This window comes from Phyllostomus discolor, chromosome 11, assembly GCF_004126475.2.
Source record: "Phyllostomus discolor isolate MPI-MPIP mPhyDis1 chromosome 11, mPhyDis1.pri.v3, whole genome shotgun sequence".
NCBI classification, from domain to species: Eukaryota; Metazoa; Chordata; class Mammalia; order Chiroptera; family Phyllostomidae; genus Phyllostomus; species Phyllostomus discolor.
The window spans coordinates 18,484,270-18,496,518 of record NC_040913.2 but is presented as its reverse complement, the minus strand read 5'-3'; the positions used below and the strand labels follow the sequence as shown (position 1 = coordinate 18,496,518).

The 12,249-nt window shown below is 35.9% G+C and overlaps 1 protein-coding gene across 19 annotated transcripts in view; it reads right to left on the bottom strand.

Annotated features, from left to right (window-relative positions):
• Positions 1-12,249, bottom strand: part of RBM26 (RNA binding motif protein 26) — a 78,196-nt gene that overhangs the window by 52,614 nt on the left and 13,333 nt on the right. For all 19 annotated transcript variants that reach the window (XM_036011237.1, XM_036011240.1, XM_036011239.1 and 16 more), the window contains exons 2-3: positions 1,439-1,557; positions 102-238 (exon numbers count right to left, since the gene is read on the bottom strand). In XM_036011237.1, the coding sequence (XP_035867130.1) occupies positions 102-238; positions 1,439-1,557 (256 nt within the window). The remainder of the gene's footprint in view (positions 1-101; positions 239-1,438; positions 1,558-12,249) is intronic.

The following is a 12,249-nucleotide window of genomic DNA, read 5'->3' as shown; positions in this document are numbered from 1 at the left end:
TGGTCTTGAACACTTGTGACACAGACATGGAAAATACAACTCAGTTTAATTACCCTTCACATGTTTTTAAAGGAAATGTAAGGTTTAACACAAATCCTTACCTCTTCTTTTTTTATATCTTTTTCTTGGTGTTGAAAAAATTCTACCTTTAAGCTTCCTGATGATGGCTGCTCTGGAGGAGGTAGGTAACTCTTTGTATTCACAGCATCAAAAAGTTTTTCCACAAATATCTGTGTCTCTAAAAATAAAATAAGGAAACAAAAAACCCACATATTAAGACATGTGCTAAGATAGTATTCTCCACTTAAAATCTTCCTAACCAGTGTGCCATGGCACAAGTCCTGTGGTAATGCTGATCCGCTCAATTTTCAGGGTGATGCGGGCAGGAATGGCCAGAGCTTCTCAGCCAGTCCCTTCCAGCCATGCCTAATTTCTATGTACTCTACCCCATACTCAGACACAAAGATTACCATTGCCTAGATGCTGGCTAGTGAAAAAGCACTGTGCTAGACAACATTCAAAGTAGTTTCCTAAGGAGCAATATCTTTAAATTAATAAGCATTGAGTCATTTTCTTAATCTTTAAAGAAAAAATATCAGCACGGTTTAAGAAAGAGCACAAACTTAATAAGGAAAAGAAAGGCTTTCTTTATAAATAAGCTATGGATATAATCAGCAATAATACTGTCTCCTCAACTTCATTACAATTAGAACCTGTCTCTTACTGAATTCCTTTAATAGTGTGCATAATTTTTTTTACTCCTATTAGTATTTATTTTATGGTGAACTTACTCCTGAGCCATAAGTTTTTGTTTCTTCAGTTTTTTCTGGGATTTTTTTTCCTTCTGTGCAACCTCCTATTCTGGTTTAGGCACAATCTGCTCTTTTTCAGTAAGGATCACTCAGCGTGGCAGGGAGAGCTCATGGATGGGCTCATCTGTCCATGAGTTCTGTAAATTCTGTGCCGCATCTTGGAAGCTTTGTTCACCTGAATGTCATCTACGACCAGAGATCTACATCTAAACCCTTAAGTTCTGCATTAATCCCTGTATTTTTAAGCATGTGTGGCAAAAATTTAGCACTCTTCTGGGCTACGGACCCTACATTCAGCACCCCTGTTTGATCTGGGCACATCTACCAACTCCACCATTGTAACGACAGAATGGGGCACATTACTTCTATAAAGTGATATCCTTCAGGTATTTGGTAGCTTTTTGGCTATGCAAACCTTTGATGGCCAGGGTACTTTCACAAGGGTTCTTAAAGTGAACACAAAGATCTGAACCTCTTGATCTGCATGATTTTTTGAGGTTTTCCAGGTCAAGTGAATAGCAAACCATTTTCAAAGGACACCTCAGGCTGCTTTCACAGAAATCTGTATAATCTTATTTTAAATAACCTATTAAAATAAAGTAGCATCTTTAAACCAATGACCTTACCTTTTTGAAGAAATACATCTAGTTGATCAATACATAATGCCTTTAACTCTTTTTCACTTTTGTCTTTTTTCACCAAAGCAAGAACGTATTTTGCTAGGGCTGATGGATCTGCATCACAGCTAAAGGAAGAAAGCAATTTGAAAGAAATTTAACCATAAATAATTGCCCACTCTACAAATACCCTCTACAAACTGACTTAAAATAGTAAGTAGTTTTATGAGTTAATATATGTAAAAAGCTTGCAGAAGGCTTGTAGGAGGCAATGAAGAAATAGAAATTCTCTTTTATATTAATATACTTTACATGATGATGCATGCTGTTATCATTTGGTATCCTTCCAAATATGTTTTAAGAATTCAGCAGGCTTAATTATTATTAAAAAGAGAAATTATAGCAAAGTAAAAATAATTTCAAAACATCAAAAATTGATATAATTGGTGTGGTATGATGAAAATACCAAAAGGCTTTATCCCCTCCCAACTAGATAAAAAGCCAGAAAAACACTGAAAAGGAGTGTAATGAAGAGAAACTTAAAAATAAACCACTCAGTAATTATTTTAACAACAGAAAAGAAAGTCTAGAGATAGACCCAAACATATACAGAATTTAGATTTTATAGTGGTGGCATCCAAATCAGTGAGGAAGAGATGAATTATGCTACCTGCTCCTAAATTCCTGACCCAGAGAAATGATAAATGTCATGAGGTGATAAATGTCTGCTGTGCTACTGAGTTAATTTTCATGGTAATTTGTTACTTATCACAAAACAACTTCTCTCATATATCTACTACTATTAATATGCAAAGATACATGACTATTTATTTGCAAAGACTTGAAGTGGCTTACAACCTAAACAAGAAAGAAAAAATCCATTTCAGTGGTACATGAGAGATTTTTAGAAACTTTTTTCTCTGTAATTTACTTCAAAATACTCATACAAACAATTTAAAACAAAATATCAATAAAACTACTTATGGTAAATCAGTATTTTCACATCTATTTATAATGAGCATGAAAATACTTAAACCTGTGATGCAATAAAGCATGAAAAAATAGGACAATAATGTATTGTCTCATGATGTATCTACAGATATACTTAAATCTGGCAACCTAGCATTACTGCATGAGAGCCCACGAAACAATACTTACACGTTAGGTAACTTGAATAAACACAATCGACTAAACATTGACCTAACTGGACATCAATCTAAACACACTTCAGTTTGCAGAAATCACTGTGATATATAACACTATCTTTGTTATACAGTTTCATTGCAATTGCTGTTAATAAGAAATTCAGTTTCTATATTAAATCCAAATGCTATAATTTGATTCAATACTGCTTTGATTGTTGGGAATTTTCAATTTAATAATGGTTTTTTCTAATTATATAACTGTCACTTTACAATTCTCTAAACTAAACCCCAAATCTATTCCATTACTCATTAGTTCTTAAACAGAACACTATAAAAGTAGATTAAAATGCTAGCAGCTAAAAACCTAGAAAAAGAGTTTGTGATTTTTATAATTATTATGGTCCATAGACCAAGTTTTATAGACAGCAACACAGAATTCCCAAACAATCCTTGTTCAACAACTTCTATAGGAAGCAACTGGAAAAAAATCAAGAACCAATAAAAGTCACAACCACAACAAATCAACTACCACACCCAAAAACCTTAAGCGATTGAGATAGGCTACTTTTAAAAATTTGTTAGACTGAAAATTATAAATTACAAGGTTTATAATTTCATATTTAACAGCAAAATAACAGTAACTTTCTATATGACAGGCAATCTTTGTTAAGTTCTGTAAGAAATTTATTTGTATTTCAATATTTTTGAAAACAAAAAAGGTATGTACTTGCAAATAACAGCCTAGTAAAAAATAGTCTGAAGTAAAAACTGACTCCAGAAAGATACAAAGAACTATAAGACATTACAAACTATATACCAACAAATTGTTCAATCTGGACAAAAATGGATAAATTCCTAGAAATACACAATCTTTCAAACTGAATCACGAAGAATCAGAGAATCTGAATAAATAGATAACAACTAGTGAAAATGAAGCAGTAATCAAAAAGCTCCCAACAAACAGATGTCCTGGACCCAATGGCTTCACAACTAAATTTTCACCCAACATTTCACCTGCTCTTCTCAAACCATCCCAAAATCCAAGAGGAAGGAACACTCCACTCTCAAGTTCATTTTACTAGGCAAGCATTATTCTAATTCCAAGATCACATAAAGACACTAAAAAGAAAGAAAATTATACGCCAATATCCCTGATAAACATAGATGCTAAAGTCCTCAACAAAACATTAGCAAACCAAATCCATCAATACAATAAAAAGATCATACACCTCCCTGACTGGTGTAGCTCAGTTGGTTGGACATCATCTCGTCACAAAGCAAAAGGTCGCCTGTTAGATTCTGATTCTTGGTGAGGACACATGCCTGGGTTACAGATTCAGTCCCTGGCAGGGGCTTGTGCAACAAGCAACCAATCAATGTTTCTCACATGCATGGATTTTTCTCTCCCTCTCTTTCTCACTCTCTAAAAAATAAATAAATAAAATCTTTAAAAAATCATATACCATAATCAAGTAGGACTTATTCCAGGGATGCAAGGTTGGTACCATATCCACAAATCAATAAAATGTGATACACCACATAAATAAAATGAAGGAAAAAAAAACATGATTATATAATACATGAAAAAAAGCATTTGATAAAATTCAGCACCCACTTATGATAAAAACACTCAAAAAACCTAGGAACAGAGGAAACATACCTCAGTGTAATAAATGCCATATATGACAAACTCACAGCCAACATCACTCTCAATGGGCAAAAATTACAAGCATTCCCTTTAAGATCAGGAACAAGACAGGGATGCACCACTATTATCCAACACAGTGCTGGAAGTCCTAGCCCCGCAATCATACAAGAAGAAGAAGAAATAAAAGGCATCCAAATTGGAAAAGAAGAAGTGAAATTACTATTATTTGCAGATGACAAAACACTGTATATAGAGAACCCTAAAGAGTCCACCAAAACAGTATTAGAACTGATAAACAAATTCAGTCAAGTAATAGCACACAAAATATATGTACAGAAATCAGTTGCATATTTATGTACCAACAATAAACAATCAGAAAGGGAAACTAAAAAAGAATCCTATTCTAAAAAAGAATCACAACTGCTTCAAAAAGAGTGAAAAACCTAGAAATAAATTTAACCAAAGATGTAACAGACTTGTACTCAGAAATATAAGACACTGAAGAAAGAAAGTGAAGATGATACAAATAAGTGGAAGCATACACCACTTATTTCTTAAGTGTAAAACTTAAAACCATAAGACTCCTAAAAGAAATTATAGATAATAAAATCTTCGACATTTCTTGTAGCAATATTTCTTCTGATATATCTCCTCAGGCAAGGGCATAAAAACATAGTATTAAACAAATGGGATTGCCTCAAACTAAAAAGTCTTTATGCACAGAAAAAAAAAAAAAAAAAAAATCAACAAAATGAAAAGACAACCCACTGAATTAGAGAACACTCACCAGTAATACATCTAATAAAGGGTTAATATCCAAAATTTATAAAGGACTTACAAAACTCAACACCAAAAAGAAACAAACAATCCAATTTAAACATTGGCTAAGGACCTGAACAGACACTTCTCCATAGAGAACATACAGATTGGCTAATAGACATATGAAAAGATGCTCAAAGTCACTTATCATCAGAGAAATACAAATTAAAACCACAGCAAGATTATCACCTCACACCTGCCAGAATGGCTACTATCATCAATAAACCAACAAACAAGAAGTGCTGGCAAGGATGTAGAGGAAAGGGAACCCTCATGCACTGTTGGTGGGAATGCAGACTGGTGCCTCCACTGTGGAAAGCAGTATGGCATTACCTCACAAAACTAAAAATGGAACTGCCCCTTGATCCAGCGATCCCACTTCTGGGAATTTATCCAAAGAAAGCCGAAACACTAATTCAAAAGAATACATGTACCCCTATGTTCATGGCAGTGCTATTTACAAGAGCCAAGATTTGGAAGCAGTCCCAATGACCATTAGTAGATGAGTGGATAAAAAAGCTGTGGCACAGTTACACAATGAAATACTACTCAGACATAACAAAGGAAATCTTACCCTTTGCCACAATATGGATAGACCTCTGGAGATCATTATTCTAGTGAAATAAGCCAGTCAGAGAAAGACAAATACCATATGATTTCATTCATATGTGGAATCTAATGAACTAACATACAAAATAAAGACAGTCTCAGAGAGACAGAGAAGGCTGACAGCTGTCGGAGCAGGGTCTGGGGAGGTAGAAGATTTGAGCAAAAAGAAGAAAAAGAAATATTGATACTGACAATAGTTGTGGTGATTGATGGGGGAAGGGGGGTGAGGCTGGTGAGGTGGATATGGGGAGATAAATGGTGATAGACCAAGACATAACTTGGGATGGTGAAACAAACAATACAGTGTACGGACAAGGTATGTAGAACTGTGCACCTGAAACCTGTACAATTTTGTAAACCAGTGTCACTTCAATATATTCAATTTTAAAAATCTGAATATATCTACATTTTTGTAGATGTGTTCATATACACGAACATATCATGTATATATTTGTAGATATACAAAGTTTAATAATATAATAAAATGTTATGGATCAGGGACAGGAAAAGTGTGTTCTCTTTTTATTTGTCTTAATTAAAAGTGCCAATGCTGCATCATACCAACATCTAGCAATGGTAACCTGCTATGCAAAATTAATGATGTAAAAATGTTAAAATTACCTAATAAAAAATTATATGCACATAGTAAGGGATCAGTTACTTTAAAAAACTGTCTCCATGGCAAGCAACATTGATCGTTCATTAGGTACTTTACCACACCAGTTTGTTATTTGAATGATACATATCTTGTCAGAGCTAGACTTCACCTTCTGCTATACTGCTAGTATTCTGGAAACATGTGAAAGTAAAGTGGGGCTGAAATCTTCTTTCAGATTAGAGACAAAAAAATCAGATTCTGAAAATGTGTAAGGACAAAGGACACTGAAAAAGTAGACTTCATTCTCATCTTAGCATGCAGAATTCCCACGGATTCTCTATTCCATAAGTACTTAGCCCAGCAAAAACATAATCTGCCAATAAAGCATGATTCTAACCACAGAGTAATTACCCTGAGAGAGAGACAGAGAGTGTGTGTGTGTGGGGGGGGGGGGGGGGAGGGAGGGAACAGTGGGAGTAGGCGGAGGTGGGGAAAACGCAAAGAAAACCAGAAACTACAAAATAAGGCACGAGACATGACCTACCAATAGCACTGGTAAAAGGTGTGGTAGAGGTGTAGCAACTAAGTGTTTTAGTTAATAGTAATCCAAATGAGATAAGGTATGAAATGTCTGGGAGAAAACTTAAGTCATAAAGATTCAAAAACAGAAAACTGAGAACTAGAAAGGAAAGAGTGTTCTCCTATGTAGTACGGAGTGCTACTGATTTCACTCTAGGTGCCAACTTTTGTAAATATATAAACAAACTCAAACAAATTCTTAGAAAATGACCAGAATGGTAAATGGATGTCATTATTAGATAGCTTAGTAGTGATTCTCAGTCTGGATAATTAAAATGCCAGAGAGAATTTTGTAGGTTTTCAAGTAACTGAAGGCCTACCACAAGAAAGGATCACATTTATTCAATATATCCTCCATGGGATATACTGTATTTTGCTGTGTATAATGTGCTCCTATGTATAATGCACACCCATGTTTTAGACCCAAACTTTCAGGAAAAAAAATCTTTCATTTTAATTTTTTAATTCAATTTCTTAAATTTATATTTAGAAACAAAACTGTCCTATTTCAGGGTATTATTTTGCATATGGATATTGTTTTTGCTTTCTGAAGTTACATTTTTAATGCATAAGCATAAATAAAAGATGAAAAACATTTATAGAGATATGGAATTGGCACTACCCATGTATAATACACATCCTTATTTTTCCCTCAAAAATTTGGCCAAAAAAGTGCACATTATACACAGCAAAATACTCTAGTTAGAACTGGTAAGTGGAAGCAACAGATTTTGTCTTAAAATAAAGACAGACTTTTTTTTTTAATGATCAGAGGCCTCCCAAAGGCAGAATAAACTGCCTGAGAGAAAGAGTTCTCCAACAAGCATGGACAGAATAGCCCCTGACAGATAAGCACTGGATTGGATAGTAAATCCCTCACAAACCTGAAAGCATAATCTGTAGGTCTAATTTTGTTCATGGGATATTGTGCAAATATATTAAATATAATACAGTATTCTTTTCAATTACTGATCTACAAATATCAGTAATAAAAACATTTTAATTACACTCTATAGATAAAATACATGTTATATAAGATACTTTCATCAAAATTCAAAAATAGAATTTCTTACTTATGTGTGTTGCTCTAGGCCTAACACAGTGCCTGAGACAGAATACTGAAAGAGAGTATGTACAAATCTATCTCACTAGATCAATATAGTTCACTTTTGTCAGGGATCCTTTCTTTAATCTTCATAAAGTTCTGAAAATAAAATAAATATATCATTTATTGATTATCTTCTAAATATCACATTTATCTTTCAAAAATATTCAATAAGCACCTACTATGTCGAGCACTGTTCTAGATCCTGAGGATACAACTGTGAAAAATAAATAAATAAATAAAGTTCCTGTCCGCAAAGACTTTACACTGGGGGTGCAGAGAGGAGACAGACAATTCACAGACACATACAATGTATTGTCATACAGACACGTGGTCTGAAAAAAAATAATGCAAAGTAAAGGGATAAAGTATAAAAGGACAAATGAAGGGAAGGAAGGAAAAGAAAGGAATAAATGAATATACAAGTATCTTAAGTAAGATCATCAGGGAAGGATTCTGATAAAATGACACAAATGGGGATCAGATTTAAATACAGAATCAAAATGGAGTGCAAGCAAACATTTTGGCTATCTGGAAAAAGGACACTGTAGGCCAAGGTACCCAACAGAAAAGGCTTGAGATGGGTGTTTACTTCATGCATGAGGAAAAAGAGTCCAGTGGAGTTGGACAAAGTGAGCATTCATAGACATTCAGATTTCTAATCTCTCACCCCTATAAGGATTTAAAATCCATGGCTTCGATGAGCTTTGACAAATTTAATGTCCAGATGGCTATGAAGTCATTCAAACCAATGATTTTGAAGGATAAGTATAAAGTTTTATCAATTTCTGAATATACTGTGTTAAGGATACAACTAATAATAATGGCCTCGAAAAGCACAGGGCTGGCCATCTTAGGGGGTCATTCACTTCTAGTTGTTGTCTGGGGAGGTAATGTACACACGCTAAGAAGTCACAGAAGCCACAGCAATGCAAAAATCAAACGTTTAAGAAAGTCTCCCTCCAAAACTGAATTCTCTTAATACTTTAAATAACATAAATTAAATCAGCACTAATATAGAGGTTATAATTACTCCTAACACATTCATCATATTAGTTTTTACTTTTTAAATTAGAACTTTCAAAATAGTAATAAAACAGTTTTTAAAAAGCTAACATCAAGTACATTCCAAAAACTTTTCTCCTACTCAAGTTTCTTACAGGCTTTAGAAATTCAGAAAAGATAACAGATAAAATTTAATCCAAGCTTCCATTTTCAGTAGCCTTGAAAAGGAAGAGGTGGAGGTGGCAGTGGGAATTTAAAATTAATTTTAAATATGTTAACTCAGTAACTTGAGAACACGAGTATACACCCACATCTGTTCCTACCAAATTTTCACTTTACATTCAAGAAAAATATCTAATTTGCATTAGCCATGCTTCTATTGTTTTGTACTTAGAATACTTTTAAAAATCCAAATTCCAGGCATAGGTAAACATGGCTCACCTCCTCGCACAACCACATCAAAATCACAACTAAAGTATGGAAAAACCATCACTCAGAACTATCAGAATTGAGTTGAATGGAAGTCTGAAAACCATGTAATTAAAGAAACCACATCCATCCAGACTGGTAGGAGGGGCAGAGACACAGAATGGGCTGGTCTCACATCCACATGTGGTAAATAAAAATTTGGCAGGGATATCTACAGAGTGAGGAGTCCCAGCCCCATACCAGGCCACCAGCCCAGGGGTTCCAGTGCCAGGAAGCTAAGTCCCTATAACTTTTGGCTGCAAAATCCAGCAGGGATTGAGTGGGTGGAAGAAAATGCTGGAGTCTCAAGTAGTTCCTCATAAAGAATCCATACAGAGCCTCACTTACTCAGACTCTCTCCCTCTGAGTTCCAGCACAGGGGTAGCAGTGTGAAAGGCGTCAGTGACATATGGAGAGGAACTGAAGTGTCTGGCATCAAGGCGAGAGCTGGGGGACAGCTTTTTCACAGACAGAAGGGAAGGCAGAGGCATATGTCCTTTTTCTGAACCCTTCCCCCAAAGTCACAGAGCTGGCAGGCAGGTACCATATTTGAGACTCCATCGACCTGGCTAACACTGTTTGCCCAGCCCTAGAGATTCCATCCCACCCAACTTATGGGCCCACCAAAACTGTTAACGGTGACTTTTCCATATGAATGGTTGATCTTGGCACATGCTTCATAACTTCCTTTTAAATCCTTTCAAATAAGCAACACTGGCCCCAGCAAGCCCCCAGCCACCCCCTCTACCTCTTGCTAAGTGGCCCTAGGCCCCACATTAGCAGCAGCCAGCCTAGATTCACAGCTTGGTATGACTGGGAATGTCCAAGCCCAGCACAAGTAGCAACCATCTCAAACTGCTTTATAATTCATGCAAGGTGGCCCTGGGCAAAACACAGGTGGGAGCTGAACTAGGCCTATACCAGCCAGGTAACCCTAGGGCCAGCTCATCCAGTGGACAGCCGCAGACCCTATCAGAGCACCACCACCCTGCCCCTGCACAGCTGATCCTCCACAGAAGGCAGAGGTTGGTGGTCAGTGGTCACAGCAAATCCTTGCAGCTAACTGGCCTGGGTAAATCCCTCCCATTGACCTGCCAACAGAAATCAAGGATCAACCACAAGAGCAGGGAGTACTCAGCCCACAAGAAGAGCACACCTCAAGTACCCAGCTTAGGGGAGGTTGTTCCACTGGACGCTACAGGACACCTACTACATTAGGCCACACTACCAAGACAGGGAGTCATAGCAGCTCTACCTAGTAAAGAGAAAAAACACAGAGAGGCTGACAAAATGAGGAGACAATGACACATGGTCCAAATGAAAGATCAGACCAAAAATCCAGAAAAAAAACTAAACAAAGTAGGGATAAGCAATCTATCAGATGCAGAGTTCAAAGCACTGGTTAAGGATGTTCAAGGAACTTAGTGGGGACCTTGGCAGCATAAAAAAAGATCCATTCAGAAATGAAGGAGACACTAATTGAAATAAAGAACAATTTACAGGGAAACAACAGTAGAGTGCATGAAGCCAAGAATCAAATCAATCATTTGGAACATAAGGAAACAAAAAAACAACCAACCAGAACAACAAGAAGAAAAAAGAATCCAAAGAAGCAAAACTAGTGTAAGCAGTCTCTGGGACAACTTCAAGAGGTCCTACATTCACATCATAGGGGTGTCAGAAAAAGAACAGAAAGAGCAAGAAACTGAAAATCTATTTGAAAAAATAATGAAATAAAACTTCCCTAATTTGGTGAAGGAAGTGACATGCAAATCCAGAGCACAGAGAGTCCCAAACCAGATGGATGCAAAGAGGCCCTCTCTAAGACACATCATAATGAAAATGCCAAAAGTTAAAGAGAATCTTAAGAGCAGAAAGAGAAAAGAAGTTAGCAGGGGAATTCCCATAAGACCATCAGCTGATTTCTCAAAGAAACTTTGCTTGCTAGAAGAGACTGGCAAGAAATAACCAAAAGTCATGAAAAGCAAGGACCTACAGCCAAGACTGCTCTACCTAGCAAAGTTATCATTTAGAATCAAAGAGCAGATAAAAAGCTTTCCAGACAAGGATAAGCTAAAAGAGTTCATTATCACCAAACCATTATTATATGAAATGTTAAAGGGACTGAAAAGGAAGTACATCAAAACTATGAACAAGAAAATGGCAATAAATACATAACAAGTGAATCTAAAAAAGAACAGACACAGAATCATAGAAACAGCGTTCTGATGGTTGCCAGATGGGAGGGTGGTGTGGGAGAATGGGTGAAGAGGTGAGGAGATTAAGAAGTTCAAATAGGTAGTTACGGAATAGCCCTGGGATGTAAAAGTACAGTACAGGAAATGGAGTAACCAAAAAACTTACATGCATGACTCATGGACATGAACAATGGTAAGGGGTTTGCCTGAGGGACTGGGAAGTGCTGGGTGAAGGAGGGCAAAGGGGAAAAAAGTGGGACAATTGTGATAGCATAATCAATAAAATATAATTAAAAGAAATAAAAATTGAAAAAAAGAAACCCAAATTCCAACAAATATAATACATACATTGAAAAATTCAACTGTTGTAGTTTATTACAAAACTTCATTCAGTTCAAATAAAAAATAGGTTATTTGTATGTAGCAATTAGTTATAGCAAAGGTTACTCATTGAGAATAATCATGCCCACTTAATTTCATAAAATAAAATCACCACCACAAAACATCACATCGAATCCATGAGCATCATACAAACCACTTATCACTAAAAAAAACTTATCACAATACATGCAATTATAAACAATGAAAACTCTTCAGCCAGTGTCCTTTATTTCCCTATATTTTGAACCCAAGAAACAACAGTGAT